Source organism: Ammospiza nelsoni, chromosome 4 (assembly GCF_027579445.1).
Source record: "Ammospiza nelsoni isolate bAmmNel1 chromosome 4, bAmmNel1.pri, whole genome shotgun sequence".
NCBI lineage: Eukaryota > Metazoa > Chordata > Aves > Passeriformes > Passerellidae > Ammospiza > Ammospiza nelsoni.
This window is the reverse complement of record NC_080636.1, coordinates 1,930,926-1,953,461: the sequence shown is the minus strand read 5'-3', so window position 1 is coordinate 1,953,461 and position 22,536 is coordinate 1,930,926. Positions and strand designations below refer to the sequence as shown.

Sequence of the window (22,536 nt, the reverse complement as noted above, 5' to 3'; positions counted from 1 at the left end):
CACTGGTACAAAACCAGAAAATGCACACTGGCTAGGAAAAAAAAGTGTCTTTATTTGTAGCTTTAATAATTTTATTCTGCTCCTGTAAGTTGGTTTGCCCTGACTGACGTTAATCACTGCGTGTTTACAGCAGGGGGTGACCATCAGCTCCAGCTGTGGCTGCAGAAAGTCCTGATCACCTGCAGGGTGTCAGAGCTGGCCCTGAGCAGGGCGCTGGGCTTACACCCAACCCGGATTGCTGTGTGAATCACCGCCAGATCGCGGGACTGCCTCACCCATGGCACGGGCTGGGACTGGCCGGTCCCTGAGCTCCCTCCCGGCCCGAGGCACGCCAGGGTTCCACGGCTCCACAGCCGAGCTCTCGGGAGCGGTCACTGTTACACACTCACACCTCTGCTAAATCTGCTTCTCCTACAAAGCAGGGAACATCTGATTTAAAATTCCTCTGCCCACAGCACAATAATAAATAAATAAAACTGCCTCCCCAGCAGTCTGGGCTGCTGCAATCTTGCTTTGAGATTCTCATAGAAGCTTTTGTTATTCAGTATCAATTACAAAGAGGCACAGTTTCCTATCACGCTTAAAACATGTCAAGATGCACCCATGTTGATAAAGAAGCACATCAAGAATTTCTGTGCTGGGGAATTCTCAGAAATTCACAGAATTGTAGAATATCCTGAGTTGTAAGGAACCCACAAGGATCATCAAGGTCCAATTTCTGTCATCCAAGTAAATTGTAATGCAGAGGTGGCTCTTGGGAAAACTCTTTCACGTTGTTTGAATATTAGTTTGCTAAACTGTTATCTTTATAAACTCATTTAAAAATTGTGTGATATTAACATGGTAAAGGATTGAATTAAGATGTTTAATCCCCTGTTTTATGGTCAATCCTCTCCTTTACTATTTCAAAATGACAATACTTTTCTTATGTTCCCCCCAGAAGTCTGGATTACTGTGTGTATTCCCAGGCTGCACAGTCAGCAACTGCCCGTAGGAGAGGATGGGGGAGGAGAGGGAATCCTTGCCATTTACCAAGGGACAGCAGATAAAAACACTGCAGATTTAGCTGTCTGACAAGGAAAGGTGGCTGTCCCAGTTCTCAGGATTTCAGCTCATTAGCTCCTAAATGATAGCAAAATTTTTGTGCTGCCAAAATTATTTAAAAGCAGATCCTTGCTTTAAGCTTTTGTTTAAAGGTGGAATTTATATTCTCCATTCTCTTCACATTTGTAATATTTGCTCTGTGAGCATAGGACTGACTGACTGATGACTGTTTAATGATGTTAATTAAGTAGTGTTAACCCTGGGGTCTTTAAAAATGCCAGCGTGTCTCATCCTTGTGCTCAGCCCCAATGAATTTCAATTCACTCTTAAGATATTTAGATTTTCCAGATAATTAAAACTCCCTGAAAGATTGTTTGCAGGTGACATGTCAAAGACATTCTGAGCTGGAACTGGAAACCAAATGACAGCTACATCTAGAAAATGGAACATTTTCTGGTAGGGTCAGCTTAGTGCATCAGGGATGCAGAGGTGGGGAGGGAAGAGAGGATCAGAGAGCCTGGGGGAGGCACTGGATCCATTTAGGTTTGCCCTGCCAGACCTTTGGTTAACTCCTCACCTGCTGTTCTTGGTTGTATCCTCCCTCATCTGGGTGCTTCAGTGTTGGCAGCTGCTTTGTTTTGGGTTGTTTTGGGTACTGGCTTGAAATATCATTTGTACTTTTCTGAAATGACTCCAGGGCTTTGAGTTGTGGCAGATGATTGGCTTTGTCTCTGCAGGGGCCTCATTGAGCTCAGGCCACGAGCACTGGCAATGACACGCTGGTGACAGCCTCCCCAGCAGTTGGTGCTGCAAATAGTTCAGCTGTGAGCGTAGAGGAGTCATTGTTGTGAGGTGCCTTCCTGCCGGGGGGGCCAGGGCACCCCAGGAAATTACAGGGGAGAATCAAAGGAAACTACTGGAGCAGGGTCTGAGGTGCTCATGTAAAACAAAGAAACAAACCAAACAAAAAAATCCCACCACAAACCCAACAATGTTTTCTAACTAAAGTTAAATATACAAAGTCCTTCTTCAAACTCCCACCCGTCACTTCACACGGGTGGGAGTTACTTCTCACTCACTTGAAACAAAAGGTAAAGAAATCAGGCAAAAGTGGCAAAAGAATCTGGCCTTCACAAAGCTTCTGGAAAAGAACCCTGTTCCTGGGGCACTCCAGGGCTCAGAGCCTGCCTGAGGCCCTCAGACAGGTGATGGGAAATGTTTGTTTTATTGACTGTCCTTGGCTCCAGCAGCTGCAGGGACAAAGCCACTCCCTTTGTTTTTGCCAAGGGCAAAGGATTCATCTTCCTGATGCTTTGCCACCTGCTCATTAGGGGACGGGCCCTGGCTGAGGCAGGGCAGGTTTCCCAGGCTGGGAAGGAGAGAGCAGCACTTGGCTCTGTGAGCCCCTCCACCAGGCTGTGCCTCTGGAACCTTCTGTCCCACCTGGCTCTGTGAGCCCCTCCATTGCCTGTGCCTCTGGAACCTTCTGTCCCACCTGGCTCTGTGAGCCCCTCCATTGCCTGTGCCTCTGGGACCTCCTGTCCCACCTGGGCTCTGTGAGCCCCTCCATTGCCTGTGCCTCTGGAACCTTCTGTCCCACCTGGGCTCTGTGAGCCCCTCCATTGCCTGTGCCTCTGGAACCTTCTGTCCCACCTGGGCTCTGTGAGCTGTGCCTCTGGGACCTCCTGTCCCACCTGGGCTCTGTGAGCCCCTCCACCAGGCTGTGCCTCTGGAACCTTCTGTCCCACCTGGCTCTGTGAGCTGTGCCTCTGGGATCTTCTGTCCCACCTGGACCTGCCACCCGAGACTTGCTGCAAACCCTACAGAGCTGCTGAAATCCCTTTGTATTTAACACAGTGCTACCAGCACATACAAGGTTTGCACTCTACTTTTATCTTTTCCAGATAAAAATGTTGAAGAATGAAGTTGTATGTGACTCACAGTGGAAGGGTACAACATTTACCAGCTCGTAAGAGCTTTGTGAGTGGCTACTTCTGCAATCCCTCCACTCTTCCCCTTTCAAGAACCAAAAGGAGCACATTCCTGAAGAACACAGTGTCATGAATTTTTTTTCTGGAAGAGGCTGTGTTGGCCATGTCACAGAATGAGCTGAATGTGGATTGTTGAGTTTTTTTCCTTTAAAAATTATATCAACACACTGAGAAACCTTTAAATGTGTTTTAAAGGCTCTGAGGAGGAAAGTGATTTAAATGCTATTTTCCAGATCAATATTAGTGTGCCTTTTTGGAAATGGATAGTACAGAATTACAGCATGTACACTCTGGGGGTTTCTCAGTGCTTTTAAATTTAAGCTGTGCTATTTTTGTGCTCATCTGTATGAGCTGCCAATTTTCATGCAAATTATGGATTCTTAAAATAACTGAACATACAGAAGCACTGTTGAGTTTCTTTCAGAGGAGAGCCTTCCTCTCAATGCAGTAACTCGATTTTAGTACATTTTTTTTGTAGCAGGCTAAATTGCATCTTTGCAGGCCAACACTTCTTGTAGAGCCTGGCACGGTTCTTGGAAGATCACTTCAGCGGGGATCCACGCTGTGCCCCAAAATGCTTCCAGTGTGAGCACAGCCCCAAGTTAAACCCCTGTCCGAGGTCGGGGTGCAGCTCACGCTTGCCTTTGGCTGTCGCTTTGGCACCAGCTCTCAGTGCCGAGGCCAAGCCGCAGAGTCCGAGCTCCGAGCGCGCAGATGAATCTCACTGTGGAATTTTGGAATTTGCTTTCAGAGCCGCGCAGATGAACCTCGCTGAGGAATTTTGGAATTTGCTTTCAGAGCCGCGCAGATGAATCTCGCTGAGGAATTTTGGAATTTGCTTTCAGAGCCGCGCAGATGAACCTCGCTGAGGAATTTTGGAATTTGCTTTCAGAGCCGCGCAGATGAATCTCGCTGAGGAATTTTGGAATTTGCTTTCAGAGCCGCGCAGATGAATCTCGCTGAGGAATTTTGGAATTTGCTTTCAGAGCCGCGCAGATGAACCTCGCTGAGGAATTTTGGAATTTGCTTTCAGAGCCGCGCAGATGAACCTCGCTGAGGAATTTTGGAATTTGCTTTCAGAGCCGCGCAGATCAATCTCGCTGATGAATTTTGGAATTTGCTTTCGCGCCAGCCGAGGGCTGGGAGCGGGGCTGGCGTGCGGGAATGAGGAGCGGAGGGATCATCCCCGCAGCCAGCAGCCCGAATCCAAATAAACTCTGTCCACTAAGCTGCCCCAAAACTGCCCGAACACATCGGCCCTGCAAATACCGGCCCCCAGTTCTGCCTCTGTAAATATTTTTCTTTTCATGAAAAGCGTCGGCCGAGTCGGATCCTGCCCTCTCTCCCTCCCCGCTATCCGAGGTATTTATATATATTATTTTTCTCGCAGCAAAGCGCAGCCGCAGGGTCCAAAGTTGCAGCCGGGGACAGGGACGCGACCGCCCCCCGAGCCCGGGGGTGCGGGGTCGGGCCGCAGTGCTGAATCACGGCGCGGGGAAGGAGAAGGGGAAAAGGGGAAGGGGAAAAGGGGAAAAGGGGCAGGGGGCGGTGCCGGCTGCTCGCGTCACTGTTATGTCTCCGCGGCTCCGCCGGGGCGGGGACAGCGGCAGCGGCGGGCGGGAGGCGGGGGGGCCGCGGCCCCGCTCCCCTGACAGCCCCCGCTCCCCTCCCTCCCTCCCTCCCTCCCTCCCTCCCCAGCCCGGCCTCCGGCTCGGCGCTCCCGGGAAGATGTGGGTGAAGCTGTGCTGTTTGCTGCTCTACTTCCTGGCGCTCTTCGTGCTGGCCCGGGTGTTCGAGGCCGTGGCGTGGTACGAGAGCGGCTTCCTCGCCACGCAGCTGGTGGACCCGGTGGCGCTGAGCTTCAGGAAGCTGCGGACCATCCTGGAGTGCCGCGGGCTGGGGCATTCGGGGCTGCCCGAGAAGAAGGATGTGCGGGAGCTGGTGGAGAAGTCAGGTACGCGGAGCTGCCCCGTGACCCGGGGGGACGGACGGAGGTCGGCGCCCGGCCACCCCCGCCCGGGCTCCGGCCGCCCTTGGATGGAGGCGCGGACGCCGCTTCCCTGGGCAGGGCGGGTTTGGGGAGCGAGCTGGCTGCCCCCGGCAGGGGAGTGCCATGGAGGGAGCCCGGGGATCTCGGGGGGTGGCGGTCACAGCGTTGTGAGCCCGAGCGAGTGGAAGGCCTGCGCTGGACGGGGCACCGGCAGCGGCCCTTCCCTTCCCTTCCCTTCCCGGCCCGGCCCGGCCCGGCCCTCCCCGGGAGTTCCGCTGCGGGCGCTCGGGTCAGTGCGGGTGGCACAGATACGACCCGATGTCGGCTGCCGTGAAAAACGAGGAGGAGAGACTCCGAATAGCTGCAGTAGGATAGTGTTTACAGCTGGGGCCGGCTTGTTCCCGTGTATGCCCAGCCGAATGCTGGGTTTATTACAGGTGCGGTTATCAAGATGGGCCCCAAGGAAAGCGATGATTTCATGGCTGAGGAGAGCAAGGGATGGGTACCCAGGGTTGAGATGGTTTTACACAAGGGGAGCAGAACTAGTTCCTACTTAGAAAAATCAGCTCGGAAAAAGGCGGGGAGGCATTTCAGAAGTAAGGAGAACCAGGTGAAGGAGATGGACTTCTCGGGGCTGGTGAAGAGCAGGGGAGATGGAAGAATGGCAGAAGTGCCCTGAAAGTAAGGATGCTGCCTGGAGCAGCCGGAGGGAGCTGGCCCCAGGGACTGGGAGATGGGGCTGATGTAATAGCTGTAGTGCCAGCCAAGCAGGAAAATGTGAGTAGTGGCTTTTAAATCAGTGATGGAAGGGCTGGTGATCCAGGCGAGAGAGAAATCCCAGCAGATGGGATAGGCAGTGAGGGTCTCTAATGTCTGGACAGAGAAGGATGTAAGAAATCGTGAAGGATTTGTATGGATGTAGTGCCTGCCAAATAACCTTATAAATGCTGGTTTAAATAATTGATATCAATCCTGGGCATTTAAATTTATTTTGCTTTTGCTGTTCATTGTTTATTTATGTTTTTATGTTGTTTATTGGCTTTGCTGCTCCAACAGGAAAAAGCATTAGGCACTTTCACTTTTGTTTCCAATCACTTTCACTCCTTGGCTGTCAGGTACTTTAATGATGTCATGATGTTTGGGTTGCATATGCTGCAGGGAAGTGTTTAACTCCAAACAAACTGTATTAACCAACTTCTTCAAATGTCATGGAAACACTTCTCATACCAACAGGCTTTGCAGCATTTTTCTGTGGTTGCGTTTTGTTGGGGTTTTTTCCCCTCTAAATATTATGAATATTTTTGCAAACCCCTAAAGGGTTTCAGCTGTTGCACTTATTTTCATATTTTTAAGGAAACTGGTTTTGGACAAGACCTCATTTCTTAAAGCTTAGTAGATTAGTTACTAGAATGCAGGTTGTCATTAACAGTGTTTGTAATGATTGTGAAACAGAACACGAGAAGGAAATGAGATTACGAAGGAAACATAATCAGATGATTTTACCGTGAGCTTTTTATGTCACTGCATTTGGAGTTCATGGGAACTTTTCCCAACTGTGCAAACAAAGGCCAACAGCTAAATTATTCTGCCTGAGATTTTTACTAGTAACAGGACCACAAACATTGGGTTTTGGTCCAGAATTAATGATTGAAATTCTGAAAGTATGTTTGAATTATCAGTGTTAAGAAATTGCTTGCTGCAAAATTGCAATCCTGTGAAACGAAAGCAAAGATGTACATGCTAAAATTGCTCTCAGCCACTGAGTGTTGTTATTTGCAGAGAATGAGCCTTAGAAAATGTTCTTTTATTCCTTTGTGTGCTCGTGCATGTGTGGTGCATCTGTGTAATCAGAAACAGAGCATTCATGTCTTCTGTGGTCTGACCGAAATCAAATTGTTCACAGTCACGTCACCAGAGACAGAATTATAGTAACAACTTAAGCTTTAGCTACCTTTGTACTGAAAAGGTTCTCTGAGCAACCATGCAAATATGGTTAGTTAAACTGTTACTAGAATTCATGAAGTCATCTTTCTCCAGTGCCATTTTAATTGAATTTCTCCAACTGTCTCTGTTTCAGGAGACCTCATGGAAGGAGAGCTTTATTCAGCTCTCAAGGAGGAAGAGGCCTCTGAATCGGTTTCCAGTACAAACTTCAGTGGTGAAATGCATTTCTATGAGCTTGTAGAAGACACAAAAGATGGGATCTGGCTGGTACAGGTATATAAATTTGACTTTTTGGTTTAATATATATTGATCACACCCAAAATGTGGTTCAAAGGAGGAGTTTATGAGGGTAGTTAACTAGTTGTAAAAACGTGTAACAGGGAGATGGTGACAAAGATAAATTTCATCCAGGAGGTGAGGAATGGAGAAATAAAACAAGAAAGGCTGGAAGTGCCAGAGTTCCTATACAGACAGGAAGAAAAAAAAAGCTTGTTATTCTGTGGATTGCTTTTTGAAAAGCAGGCATGTTAGAAGCAGGGAACGAGCAGAGCAGCACACACTGAAGTACACAGAGAATGCAAGTCCTTGGCCCTGGGTTTGTGAGAGCCGTGTGATGTGTGAAGGAGGTGCATTAGTACAGATGCTCCCAGCTGGCACAGGCTCCTGCTGCTGCTCTTCCCTTTGCTTGCATTGCATGCTCAGACCCAGCCAGTTTAAGTTTCTGCTTGTCTGAGGGGCTTAGAGCCCTTGTCAAATCTCTGTGGGCTCTTCACAAAGGCAGGAAGGATCTCAGTCTGCCAGCTTCCCAGGCCAGCAGGCTGCTTCTGCAACATATTCCAGTGGCTTGAAGTTAACTTTCTCCCAAGCCTTTTGTGCCCAGCAGTTTCACAGTCTGTTTTCCAAGGGCTGCATGAAAACGAGATCATTTAGGAAAATAAAGACATACTTTTTCCAATAGGATTCTGAAGTAATTAATCATCATTCCCGAGAACATAAGTAACCTAGACCAAAATGTAGAAGTTATTTTTCTGTGTCAACGTGTCTGTTGACAAGAGGGTGTTTTTTAAGGCGTAATTTTCTCCTAACACCCATATTAGGTGGAATTCACACAGGTGAATTCCCCACCAGGCAATTAATTAATTGTTCCATTGACAGCTCCTACCTGGTTTGTCTGGTCTCACTTCATGTTTTCTATTTAACAGGAAGTCATTAAATCTTGATAAGCTATTTATTACACCTGTACTGTCACCACATCATATCTCATCCCAAAATAGACAAGAGGACAGATTCCCCTCAGACTCAGAATGGCATTTATGTTTTGGGAAAGATACATTTGGAGTTCATTGAATCCAAGTTTGAGGTTTAAATCACACAGGAGGGTATTCTTCAAGCAGAGGGAGAGTGTTGAAAAGCAGTTTACATGTCCCCAAGCTAGCTGACAAATACAAGCATGAATATGCTGTGAAAAACCTTCCCTCCTCCCTGTGCAGCTCAGAAGGGTGAAATATGATAGTTCTCTGTTGTCTCTTGCTTGCAGAATTTTATTTGTAATGGATTTTCCACTAGCATCCCAACAGCAGGTCAGATAGGCTGTGTTTTGATATCTCCAGTGTGACGAATGTTGTCATCATTCTGGGAATATTTACACAGCTATTCAGTTGGTCACAATAGCTGTGGAAAAAAAAATTAGTGGAATTTACAGAATAATTTACTTGCTGAACACTATTTGTCTGTTTCTCTACAATAAAAACCACAAGAGATGTCGAATTTCTATTTTTCATTCTTGCTTTTCGAGTTTTCGTCACTTGGAGTTTTCATTTGCTCCATTCCCCAGCACAGCTCCTGTCTGGGTAACTCCTGTGCTGGATTCTTCATGTCCTTTCACAGGATTTCCCACTTTCCTTAGACCTCATCCCTGCAGAGCTGGTTTTTACCATCCCTCCCCAGTTCTAGCTCTTGATTCCCTCCCTTGCCCATCCTCCTTTGCTGTTTGCAATCCTGTGGGAAGTTTCCAGCTAATTAAGCAGCTCGATGCTCGTGCAGGGGAGCGAGGGTGGGTTTGGTGACCGTGGGCAAGGTCAGAGATGCCCCTGCTCTGTTGCTGCTGCCTGGGAAGCAGAAGGGATCTCCAGGTCCTTTTCTGGATCCTGAGCCCTGAATCCCTGTTCTCTGGGGCTGCTGGAGAGGAGCAGAGGGAGAGGAGCAGTTCTGCCTCAGCTGGCACGGTGGCTGCTGCCTGACTTGGTTTGACACTCTGTGATGGTCTGTGAGAGGACTTTGAGGATGATTTTTATTTTCCAGATGAAATTTCTGCTGCGGCACAGGCTGGGAGTGTGATAGCCATCACTGTCTGCAGAGAATCAAAGGGAAAAAATTGGAAACAATTACTATGTCTTGATATGTTTGACAAAAATTGAGGGGCAAGTTTATGATTGAGAGTCAGCAAGATGAGTTCCTTGAAGAAAGCCAAAGTCAGTACACAGGGAATCAGTGTTTTGTGGCTTTGTTTCTTTATTTTCTGGAAATCCACATGCAAAGCATCCTGGTCCAGTGGTAATTTGTTTACCAGTGTAGCTGTTCACAGCTCCTGTGTGGCACTTCCACAGAGCCACAGACAGCAGCATGTTCTTTCTCCTATTAGCTCATGATCTCATCACCTTTCCTTTTATGTTGTTCTTCTTGCTTGCCAGCTGCTGTTGTGTACTTCTTTGGCTGGCAAGGAGGGTGAATTTTAGTTTCTGGAGCTGCTTCTCCTGTTGGTTAGGGGAGTTATGTGTAATGTTCTTTCTTTTCCAGGCTCTGGTTAGTCTCTAGAAGCCTGTCACATCAGTATTGTAGTCATTATGGCTTTTGAAAATTATCTACAGAAAAAAATCCTCTCTGAATGAAGTTAAAATCCAAATGAATGTATATTTTTATTATTAAAGTCTCTACTATAACATAGTGGCAGAGAGAAGTAAAGGGAACGTTTTTCTTGGCACTGAAGTACGAGGACAGACATTTTGATTGTGTCTGGTAGAGCTGCAAAGGCCATTATTATGGATATAAAATTCTGCAGTCTGTTCTGCATCTCAGTTTCTAGTTCAAGTGGTGTAGTCACAGGGCAAGGGATGTGCCTATAGCATTTTGGTGGTGATGGTTTGTTTGTTCTTTTGCTTGCATGTAGGATGAGTGATTTTCATATTTATTTGCATTCTGAATTTTGCCAGGTGATCAGCTCATGTTGCTAAAAAGAAACAAAGCAGAAACTCTTTCAAAATACATAATTCAGTATTTGTGTCTTTCCCAATAGCCCTTCAGGATCATTTACCACAAGAATACCTGATTTTAAGTTTCAGTTTTCTTCTTGAGAGGCTTCATATCCAGTCAAGGGCGCAGAATAACATCAGCTGGAATGGAATAGTCCTTGTACTGCCTCTGTATCTGTGTTAAGTCATTGCAGAAGCTCATTTATTCTCAATCTCTGACTTAAGTGACAGCATAACTGACTGTCCAGATCAGTGCATAGGTCACCTCACCTCCCTGGAAAAACTGCTCATGACTTTGATGTGGGTAATTTCTGTGTGCTGTGGTGGATGTAGTCCTTGCCTATTTGGACGTGATTTCTCACAGTCTCTTTCTCAGAAAAGAAAGACAAAAAGTTTCCAGATATCTGCAGTCCATATGGGTGGATTCTGAATGAGTTGTGAATTCTTAGGAAAGAGAGTCTAAGTGGAAATTCAGTTCCATTAACACATTGTCAGATAATAAACAGAAAGTGAGATGTCTCAGAATTAATAGAAGTGCAGACATTCATGTAGAAACTTACTGACATTATCTGGAATAAGTGAGCTTTTTTCCAAGCTTTTAATAAGTAAATTACCAACCCATTTATAATTAATTGTATTTTTACATCTGTTTTAAATATAGAAATAGAGTTTGCAGCATAGCTGTTGATGAAAAAGGCTTCTATGAGTGGAGTTTTTGAACCTTTTTATCTTTGTGGAGCCCTAGAAATCTTGCAGGTCATGCATGGAATCCTTACAGTAATATTGAGATTCCTCTGCTCATTTACTCTCTGCAGTCACTGTGCAGGAGTGCATGGGTGTCTCAAACTGGAAACCACTGAACCAGACAGACAATTCTCATGTTCATACAAGCTTACCAGCTCATTAAATGAGTTACAAATAAGTTTTGTCTTTGGCAAAACTACACAGGCTTTTTCCAGTAGAAATGTCTGTGTTCCTTATGTGGAGAGTGACTTTGTGGGGCTGGCTGAGACTGACTGCTCTGAGGGCAGCCCCTGGGTGTGTGTGTGTGTGTGCAGCAGGGAATGGTGTCTCTCACTGATGGGTTTTGTTCTTCCTGATGGTGTAGAGTCTGTCACAGTGCCCAGAGCCGAGGAGCACTTGGACTCATGGTCTTTGTGGCTGAGCTGTAAAACCAGGGTGTCACTGTTACTGTGGATTTGAAATTGTGTGCTGTTGGTGTGAGCAGGTGTGCCCGACACTGTCCCAGCTAGAATTGGTTAAAATAAAGAGAGCTGGAGCACACGAGGTGTTTGTTCTGCTTTTGCCCCTCTCTGACTCACTGTCATGCCTTGTGATATTCGAACACTTTTGGTTGTGAGCGAGCTTCAAAACTTCCTGAGAACAAATCTTGTTCCTGTGACCTGCTTTGAGATCTCTGCGTACCTGTGTGAAAGAAACTGGACAAAATCTGATTTAAATGCACAGAAAACAGGGTAATGCCCAAGTGAGGTCGTTATCATGTCATGCTCAAGTTCTTCAGGGGTACCAGAAAAGGAGTCTGTCTTTGCATATTGCATTGCTACAGCAAACTTTAACATCAGCTGAGCTTCCTTGAGCCTCTTCAACATCAGTTGTATTTTTACTTGTGTTTTAAGAATCTATGTTTCATAAAATAATCTTTAAAATGCTTAATGGTACTTGGAAATTAAGGAGCAGCTGGATCTGTGATGGTTATAAAGTAGCTACTGCAATATTAATGCACCTGCCCAATACACTTTGGGTTTGGATTAGGCAAGAGAGGCAAAGTGCCTTGCTTACTTAGTCCTCTTTTTCCAAGTGTTTGTGTCTTTCTGGCTCTGGGATATTTGCTCCTTAAGTCTGTTCTTTAATGTCATAATTATGACTACTTTAACATATAGTTAAAAATATTTCTTTTTCTAATTTACTGACTTTTCTAATTACTTTCTTGATTGAACTCTTCTGTGTAATTCAGTGTCATGAGAACTCTTCCAGTGCAAAAGCTCCCTGTTCCATTGTCTTCTGCAATCACCAGAATCTCAGCATTTACAGTATTACAGAGATGGTAATTCAGACCTGCTGACCCTCTGGCCTGGGTTAGGTGTGGGTTAGGGAGCAGATCCATTCTGTGGTGTGAGCTTGTTAAATAACAGGGTTACTGTGATCCTATTGGGTTCCCTTAGCCCATTAAGATGATTAATGGATTAATTGAGTTCCCCTCATTGTCTTACTTGTCACTCTGACATGTGATATGCCACAGATTGTGAACATAGCTAATAATAAGCAAAGCTGAGAGGGTTTGTGCTTCTCCAGGCGTGGTGTTTGTTTCCCATCTGTGTTAGCTGATCTCCTAGAAGGTACCTTCTCCTAGGAGCTTGGGCTTTATTTCTGTAACATGAAATAGAGTGTGTGATTGAAAGGGACCTTTCTGATGAGCTAGTTCAGCTTTCTGCTAGACCGTAGAATGTGTTTAGAAAATATTTTGCTGTCTCTCTTACACTGTAAATTGTTCAAATACTCTTGTTGACTGTTTTCTTCTTGGAAATGTGTCTGACTTCTGGCTTGGGTGTATTCAGGGCTAATTTGTTCCTATTGGGCATAAACTGACATTGCCCTTTAGTTTCACAGTGTCCTGATGTCAACCACACTCTTCCCAGTAAGGGAGGTCAATCAACCAGTTTGTTTTGTCAGGTCTGATATTCCCTGGCTTTGCTTGTTTTGCAGCCAGTTCCTGGTGATGGCTGGTGCTGGTTTCCTTGTGGAGCAGCTGATAGCCCCGAGCATTTGCTCCCGTTGCTGTTTCTATCTGATGAACTCCCCAAGTGTCCTGTTCATTACTGAATTCAATTTCGTGTGTGACACTCTGCATTACAAGATTTGTGCAGCTCTTCCTGCATGCTGTTGTAATCCTCTTTCTCACATAGATGTGCTTCCCAGTTTTATGTCTTCTACAAATGGCTTTGGGAGACTTCAGGTTCCCATAGGAAGGGCATTAATGGGAATATATGCTGAGCTGAGCTCTAAGGTAAATCTATTAAGTCTGTTAGCACCTTTCTGGCATTTTGATGTCTTGCTGTAGCCACTTTCTTGCTCGTTTTAAAACTTTCCTTTTTTTTTCCACTCACTATAAAAGCCTATCTGTAGCTCTCGTGTAATTTTTCCATGTGACATAATACATGACACAATAGCAAACTACAAACAGGGTACTGCATTCCCTTTTTCTCTTGAAACTCAGTTGTTTTCCTTCAGGGAAAGTTTCTGTCAATCAGGAATGATACATCTTTAGTAGTTGCATGCTGGAAAGAGGTGGAAAATGCAACTGTCTCTGCACCTCTAAAACTTCTACAGTTTTGCATCCTATTGAAATCAATCTGGTGGGATTTTTTTTTTCATTTGCTCTTAAATATAGCTACAAACTTGTTACTGTCCTGTCAAAATGTGAATTGGTCTGACAGGGGTTTGCAAGAAATTTTCACAGGTTCACCTGTGATCCTGTGTGTTTGTGCTAGGATGGAGATACCCTGCTGACTGATTTAAGTGCATTAAGTTAGTTGAGTTCTGCTTTCACATTCAAGTGATGTAATTTCTTCCCATAAACTTGCTTAACTGGTCCATGGCCAGCCACCTCTCCCCTCCACTGAAAACTGAGTCATGGTATTAATTTAACTATAAAAAGAAAATTATCTTACATTTCTGTCCTATCTTCATTGTTTGGTGATCCTGCTGCTTCTCCCCCTCTTCTATTCTTATTCATATGACTGAAAAACCTTTTGGTACAACTTGTAATAGTCTTTGTGTGACCTAACTTGAATAGCTCATTTTTCATTACTTTTTTTTTCCTTGCATATCTTTCTTTGATAGCTCTTCTTTTTGACCTTTATTTCAATCCTTGTGGATTGTCAAACTATTTCTAACCTCTCTTTGGAAGTGATTGCTAAGAAGGAGTGCAGAACTTGGCAACCTTTTTTTTTTCTTACTTGAAATATAAAATCCTGATAGCTTTAACACCATGGGCTTGAAGAACTTCCAGGCCTCTTCCACATTCAAATTCCCAGTCTCCTCAGTCACAGGTTTTTAAGCTAAATTTCTTAACTTCTCAAAATTCACACTTTTAAAATAAAATCTGTTACAAGTGTTTGCAGGTTATTTTTAATTTAAACTGAAGTACATTTTGATTGCTTAACCTGCAGTGTTTTCTTGGACTCCTCATGCACAGAGGTGGTGACTGCTTTCCAAAATACAAAACCCTTGCCTTGGCATGGTGAACTCCCAGTGCTGTAAGTGGGTGTTGTCTGCAAGGAGCAGCTGCAATGGACATGTTTATTTGGGGTTTTTTTTTCCATAATGACATAAAAAAGCACAAGCCCAAAATATTTTATGAAGCTTCAGTATGCAAAACCATAGCAGAGTTCCTCTATGTAGTTACAAAATACTGACTGCTACTTAGGTCATTGTTTTTCAGTATAAATAACTTTCTCCAGGAGAAAAGATTTTTCATAAGAAATTAATTAAGCTGGTGTTAAAATATAATGGTGATTGCATTTGCAACAAATTTTTGTCATGACACTTAAAGTGAATGTTGTGGTGGCAGGCAGAAGAAACAGTGAGCAGGGTTTGTCCTCCTGCACACATTAACATTCTCTCCTCACTGTTGCACAGCATGCACACAGAGTTTTAGGAGAAGCCAATCTCTGAGTAGTTGTATCAATCCAGTCACCAGAGTTTTACTTCTGTGTTTACTAATAAAACACAGTGGTTGCTTGCCACGTTGGATGCATTTATCAAGCCATAGTAGCTCTGAGGATATTTTAAGGATATTTTATGGCTTTAGGAATTTGGTCTCCCTTGATTGAAGTGCATGAAAAGAAGGAATTTAAAATACCCAAAGCTTCAGTCACATTGGGTGATGTAATACAGTAATACAGTAGATTTCCCAGCTGGTTGTCTCAGTGTGTGATGGTTTCATTTATCTAATCAAAAAGGCTTTTCTATATGATGTGTGTGTTTTAAGAATAACTTGAAGGATTCTTACCTAGATTTTCACCTCCAGTGTTACTTAAACATTTTGGGCTTAGTGGAATAGGAGTGTAATCTGTGACTTCAGTTTGTTTCCCTATGTAGAGCATTCTGCTTGGTGAATTCTTCTATTTTAAGATTCTGTGAGGCTGCTGCTTACCACGAAGCAGATAATATTTATGAGTCTCAAAGGCTGGACACACTTTCTAGGCTGAATCTCAGCATGTCCACAGAGAACTGTTAATCATGGTGACAGCCCAACTTCCAGGGGCAAGCTGACATTTGAGGTTATTAAGTCAGAAAACGATTGGGATGAGTTTAATGGCGGGTAAACAAATATCTAACAAATGGAAGTTTCAATATTTAATTTAAAAATATATTTCAAGTGGCTGCCAGTAAGCCTGCAGAAGCATGTGAGTTGTTTCTAAAATAGAAAATGTGGTGGCTTGTGGAATAGTGCATGATCAGTCATGTCATTCAAAATTACCTGTCAGCTGGCAGCAGGCAGAGTTTTCTTCTCCTTGTGGGTTTTTCCCCCTCCCTGTACAGATAAAAGTCAGAGGATGAATGTTGCTTCTTTGTCATCTGTGTCAGTAGAAGCTTACAGTGAGGTAACCTGAAGTACAGCTTTAATGTACTGGGTTAGAGCAAATTAAACTTGGGATATATCACAGCAAGTGATCGTCCTGAAATGGCAGATGGGACACTGGGGTTGGTGGAACAGTCACATCAAGTTGCAGAGTGAGTCACAGGCAAAGCTGGAAGGAGTCAAGATCCTTAGGCATTATCTGGGGGTTTAATCAGCAGTTTCCACTGCTCAGGAATGGCTGTTGGCAGTTTAATCTGGTACCAGGTACATGCATTGCCACCCCTGCTTGCTCTGAGACAAGGTTTCTTTGGTATGTTCTAAGTTCTGAGGCAGAATTGTAATAAAATGATGGTCCTTTTTTATTGCAAAGAAGAGGAACCTGCTGTACCCCTCTCCTTTCTCTCCCACTATGAACTGGTTAATGATAGTTTTGTTATTTTACCAAAGTTTTTGTTAACTGCCACTGATTTTGGTGTCTTAACATGATGATGCACTTCTTTCTCTCTGCAGAACCACATTTCTATCTTAGTGCTTCACTCTCCAAAGACATTTACCATGACTCTCAGTTGTACATTCATACTCTGTGCCCTAAAAGAAGGGGAAGGACTATCAAGCATGACCAGCACTCTGTTTGCTTGAAACTTGCTGTTTATTTCAGGAACCAAGCTGACTGTGATACTGGTTTTTCCTTTTGGTACTAGGTCATAGCAAACGACAGAAGCCCACTGGTGGGTAAAGTCCACTGGGAGAAAATGGTGAAGAAAGTCTCGAGATTCGGCATCCGTACTGGCACTTTTAACTGCTCCAGTGACCCCAGGTATATCCTTCAAGGATTATCTCAATCCCCAGAGTATCTTAAGGCTCAGCTGTGTTCTAGCAGCAGGGCTTGCTGTGTTGTAAAAGTAGCTGTGACAGAAGGTGGCTTTATTCATGTTTTTATCTCTGCTAAAGTCTGCTCAGAATGCTCCATTACATTATTTATCAGCTCTGCAGCTTCCTAAAGCATCGTGTGGGTAATGCATGATTAGGCTGTGGAGAGCATAATACAGCAGTGGAGAGGAATGAGCAGAAGAGTTTGGCCTTCCAGTTTAGGCATTCGGGGAAAGGAACTGTGCTTGCTTAGGACAAAGCTGAATAGATCAGTTTTAGAGTTGTTATGTCACCATCTGGAAGGGGAAAGCACAGGTTAGCATGAACCTTGCATACAGTGCCTGCCTCCCAGAATTACTGACAAATCCTGTTCCCTGACAAATGTGTGTTTATATATAAACTGGCACACACCCTTGGACAACACACAGTGTGCTGTGCAAGAGTCACTCTGTTTGCATATGATTTCTAACCAGGAAGAAGAGCAGAGCCAAAGAAGCTATTAATAATTCTCTGCTGCTGTAAAAAGAGGCTTTTTTAAAACATTTTGTTGGAGGCGTTTGCTTTACATGACAGGAGACTTTGTCTAGAATTCCAGTGGCATGTATGGATACACACATCTTATGCAGCTTAAGTCCTAAATGTTTACAGAAATCTCAATGTTAATCATAAGAGGAAATGCTTAGGCTTTGTAGTGCTTATGCAAAAGAATCTTGTATTTGAACATCTTAAAAATTTGGCAGTGTTTCTCTTTGCATATCTCCTAAGTAGCCTTAATGTTCTGATCAAATACCATGTTTTAAATTAATTCATTTTTTTTAATACAAGAAATGTTTTATCGAGTAAACCCTTGTGAATAGTTTTCATCAGGTTGCAGCTGAAATTCAGAAGAATACTACATGCTGCAGTAATCAGCATACCTTTATTAGTAGGGAGGTATTTTATGGCTCTTTCTAAAAATGCTGCATTCAGATTCCTGGCAAGGGGAGTTGTAATTGTGTAAATCCATGTTAACAGACCAAAGCCACAGAGGAGCTAGGTAGGATGGCTGGTGGATGAAGCTGGTGGTCCCAGTGTGCAGGGTTCTCAGACAGTGCATACCTGTTGGCTCTGTCATGGTTTGATTGTTGAAGCTTGCCAGATATTTCCTTAAAGGAGGACTAGATAATTGAGTGTAGTGATATTGGTAGGAAAAATGCATGAGAGAAGGGATCTTGTGAGAGTTACTGTGCTCTGGACAGTTCAGCCATGAAGAGTCTTTTCTTTTAGTTTTGGATTTGGGGTTCATCCCATCTACCTGTCAGACAGTGTGGGTATTTTTTTAGCCCAAATAATCCAGCACCGTGTGTGTGCTTCCTGCTCTGCTGGTTTTGTGGCCAGCTCTCTCACCTCACCCCTTAGCCTGTCAGCATCTTGACAGAATGGTCCCAGTAGGAAGCAGACACTTGTCAGCTTCATTAAAGCAACAGTGTCTGCTCAACTTCACCCCATGGCTGTTTGGCAAAGCCAGGATGGAAGGAAGCACTGGGAAAGCTGTGGGATATTGAGTTACAATACAGATATTGAGTTACAATGGGATATGGAGTGGTTTTCTTCTTGCCTGAAAGGCCAAGGAAAAGCAGCTTTTAATTCTAAAGCTTTAAAGCAAAGAGATAGCTTGTGTATTATTCAAATCCAGTTTACAAAGCATCAGTGGCTGCATGGCTTTGTTTACTTTAATGACCTGTGAAAATTAACACTATTACTCTGCCTGTTTTATGAATGCATATCTCTTTACAATATTCCTGTAAAATATAAAAGTATTGTAAGAATAAATATGCTTTGGCAGAGAATATTGGGTACCTTTATTTCCTGCTATTATAATATAAAGGTTCCCAGGTGCTCAGCATGTCTCATTTTTGGGCTTAGAATAGAAATGTAAGGACAGTTCTGGGGTTATGAAAGTGGAATCTAACCTGCCATTTTCTTTGTAGATACTGCAAGAGGAGGGGTTGGCTGAAATCCACCCTCATTATGTCGGTTCCACAAACCAGCACCTCCAAGGGCACAGTGATGCTGAAGGAATACAACGGGCGCAGGATTGAAGTGGAGCACATCTTCAAATGGATCACAGCCCACGCTGCCTCTCGCATCAAAACCATCTACAACTCTGAGCATTTGAAAGAAGAATGGAACAAAAGTGACCAGTACAGGGTGAAAATTTATCTGTTTGCCAACCTCGACCAGCCTCCGGCCTTCTTCTCTGCACTGAGTGTAAAGTTTACTGGAAGAGTAGAGTTTATTTTTGTCAACGTGGAAAACTGGGACAATAAAAGTTACATGGCGGAAATTGGTATCTACAAGACACCATCGTACATACTGAGGACTCCTGAGGGGATTTACAGGTATGGAAATAACACTGGTGAATTTATATCACTGCGTGCCATGGATTCCTTTTTGCGCTCGTTGCAGCCAGAAGTTAACGATTTATTTGTTTTAAGTTTAGTTTTGGTTAATCTGATGGCTTGGATGGACCTGTTTATTACACAAGGCGCCACTATAAAGCGTTTTGTGGTTCTTATAAGCACTTTAGGGACGTATAATTCACTATTAATTATTTCCTGGCTACCAGTGTTAGGTTTTTTGCAACTACCCTACTTAGACAGCTTTTATGAGTACAGTTTAAAACTCTTCAGGTACTCAAACACAACTACTTTGGCTTCTTGGGTGAGGGCAGATTGGATGTTCTACTCCTCTCATCCAGCCCTCTTCCTCAGCACGTACCTTGGCCATGGTTTACTAATTGATTACTTTGAGAAGAAGCGAAGGCGCAATAACAACACGGATGAAGTAAATGCCAACAATCTGGAGTGGCTGTCGAGCCTGTGGGACTGGTACACCAGCTACCTGTTTCATCCCATTGCTTCTTTTCAACACTTCCCTTTTGACTCAGACTGGGATGAAGACCCGGATTTGTTCTTGGAGCGGTTGGCCTTCCCTGATCTCTGGCTTCACCCTCTGATACCAACTGATTATATAAAACACTTGCCCATGTGGAGGTTTCAATGCCTCAGCGCCCATTCTGACGAGGAAACGCTGGAAACCTTTCCAGACAGCGAAAGTGACTCTGACAGTGAGAACAAAGAGGTCTTCAGCAGCGACAGAGAGCTCTCGGAGGACGATGAGCTGAGCACGTGTCACAGGTGCAGTGAAGGAGGTGTGGATGCCTGTTCCTGTGCCAGCCACTCTTGTCACCACGAGCCATGGGAGCGCAGAGCCAGGTCCTACAGCTCGTACAGCTCCGCGGGCGACCTGGAGCCAGACTGGTCAGCCTGGCCCTCCGACATGTTGCACTGTACGGAATGTGTGGTGTGTCTAGAAAATTTTGCAAAGGGCTGCCTGCTGATGGGCCTGCCCTGCGGCCACGTGTTCCACCAGAATTGCATCATGAAGTGGCTGGCGGGCGGGCGGCACTGCTGTCCCGTCTGCAGGTGGGCGTCCTACAAGAAAAAGCAGCCATACACACACCCGCAGCCTTTGCCGAGCGAGCCCCCGTCTTAGCTGTGTGCCCCTGTCTTTTGTAAGCTTTCGGGATATTACTGCTTGCCTTTTCAATGTTAGTCACTTAAAAGATTACGTGGTTTGAAGTTTTAGTTTAAATGTTAGTGCAGTGAACTAAAATATACATGATGCTAACGTTAATGACAGAATCATTTGGTTGCCTTGTATGTTGAACTGAATGCAAACTTACCTTGCAAATAATTTGTTCTCTTCAACATCTGAAAACTTGATGCTGTTTTTGTAAGCACAAAAATCAAGCCTACAAGAGAAGCGTATTCCAGCAAACATTTACGAGTTGGGATGTGGGTGAAATTGAAATTCTAATCGGAGACAATTGCTTAATTTAAGTGTTTCTTATTTTAGAGTCTGTTCTGCACATCTTTGTTGAATAATGTATGTTGTAAGACAGTACCATTTAAAAAGAAATCGGTGAAATAAATTATTTTAAAAGGAGATTTGTAATGTTAATTGTTTTGATAAATATTTTGTGTGTATGGTTACGGATGTCTTGCTGGCCTGATTTATCTGTGAAGACAATAAAAATATAACACAACTCTTGTGACTAATAAATCATCTCCTAGGGATGCAGGAATTCAGTGCTCTGAGCCACTGGCCAAGGAGAAGGCAGTGGTGTTTCACTGGCAACTGTTTCCTTCCTAAGTCTGCTGTGTTGAGGTGCTTCTCTGGATGTGGTTTTGCAGTTATTACAAGCTGCTTTTCCAGATGGAGACCCTCTCCTAGCAGCTGTCTCTGCAGTACCCTCATCTGCAGACATCTAGGAAGACTTTAGGGCAGCTCCCTCTACAGCCTCAAAGTAAACTGTTGAGAAGGAGCAGAATGTTGTCATGCAGTGACAAAAGTGGCTTGTAAAGGTACAAATTGCCAGCTTCCAACTGTGCTGGTATTCTGAAGTGATTTCTGGTTCCTTTGATAGTTCTTTGGAGCCATAAAAAAAATGAGTCTTGTTTTCTTGATATTTCCATATGAAACCCTGATTTTGGTTGTACCTTTCAGAAATCATTTGGCTGAAAGTAGAGAGGAATTGTTGGTTGGAAGGAAAAAAGGGGTGGGGGGGAAGAGCAGGAGATTTATATAAGTAGAGGAAAAGGCTAAACTAGAAAGATATTTTCAATTGTCTTATTTCTTTCCTAAATTTTGCCTTTGTGATAGGAAAGGAGGAGAATGACATAAAGATGATGATAATAGGAAATTCAAACACAGCTCCCCATTGCAGTTACAATCCATCTCCCAGTGTCTTTATAGAGTTGGGAGGATGATGCTCAGAGCTGCTGGCATTGTTTTATCTGTCCAGGGTACCTGGCCATGCTCTTTTTTATAACAAATGTTTCAGGGCTCTGTCACCAGGTGTGTTCCCAAGAGGATATTCATGTAATTAGCAGAAGAGCTGTTTTTAATTTACTGAGTCCTTTTTTCTCTCTCATTTCCTTTTTCCCGGGGCAGTACTGAAGCAGAGAGGTACAAGGGGCACAATATCAGCAACTCTCCTGTGGTCCAGAAAGTCATTTTTATTCCAGTTGAGACCTGCCAGTACATGTCCTGTCTGTGTCATTACAGCCTCAGCAGAGCAGCAGAGAGACATAATGAGGGCAAAGATCATTTCTGCTTCCAATTTGTGCAGCAGCACGGCGTATGTGCTTGTCATGAGTAGCTGAAATCCACATTGTTTCAGGACTGTTTTGAAATCTGCACTGAACTGAGGCCTTGCCAAGGGAAAGGAGAAGTTTTGTGAGTATAAATGAGGCTGCAGCTGAGGTGCTGACACACACAAGTGAGGTGCTGTACCACAGCCCGCTGCAGCCTTTCTCTGGTACCTCGGCACTTTGCCAAAAGCTGTGAGCGCTGAGCTGGAGCAATGCTGTGTCCTTGGAGCACTGAGTGCTCGTGGATTGCACTCTGCTGATGAAGGCTGACCTCCTCACCCTCACACACAGCCCCAGCAGCTCTGCTCCTGTGCACTGGCTCAGCCTTGTTTGCAAAGCTTTGTGCACACCTGTTCCAGCTGAAGACTGGTTCTAATGGCCTCAGTTGCTCTACTCATCCTGTTCTTTTGATGGATGACCCAAACTGCTGGTTAATTAGCAGGAGAGCCACTGAGGGCACATCCACAGGAGCAGGTAATCATGACCAGCAGGTAGCTGTGGAGGGAGGTTTAGTCCCCTCGTGTCTGGGTTATATAAATTGTTGTGATGCAGTTCCTGGCAATGCATCTGTTACAGAATCTTGAGCAGCTGGTGTAGTGTATGGAGAGTCCCAGCAGGACAGCAGAAGCAGTTGGATGTGTTTATT

General features: G+C 44.3%; 1 protein-coding gene across 1 annotated transcript; it reads left to right on the top strand.

The window, feature by feature from the left end:
* Positions 1-4,699: 4,699 nt before the first annotated feature.
* On the top strand, positions 4,700-20,782 carry RNF103 (ring finger protein 103). The gene is made up of 4 exons (XM_059471041.1): positions 4,700-4,989; positions 7,103-7,242; positions 16,524-16,639; positions 18,663-20,782. Exons 1-4 carry the CDS (start codon positions 4,764-4,766, stop codon positions 20,227-20,229), a joined length of 2,049 nt encoding a protein of 682 aa, XP_059327024.1. The 5' UTR covers positions 4,700-4,763; the 3' UTR covers positions 20,230-20,782.
* The last annotated feature ends 1,754 nt before the right edge of the window (positions 20,783-22,536 follow it).

Excerpts from the sequence above, each read along its gene's own strand:
- RNF103 (XM_059471041.1), top strand. The coding sequence starts at position 4,764 with ATGTGGGTGAAGCTGTGCTGTTTGCTGCTCTACTTCCTGGCGCTCTTC. Across the intron at positions 4,990-7,102 it reads GGAGCTGGTGGAGAAGTCAG|GAGACCTCATGGAAGGAGAG; the intron begins GTACGCGGAGCT and ends TCTCTGTTTCAG. Across the intron at positions 7,243-16,523 it reads ATGGGATCTGGCTGGTACAG|GTCATAGCAAACGACAGAAG; the intron begins GTATATAAATTT and ends TTTTGGTACTAG.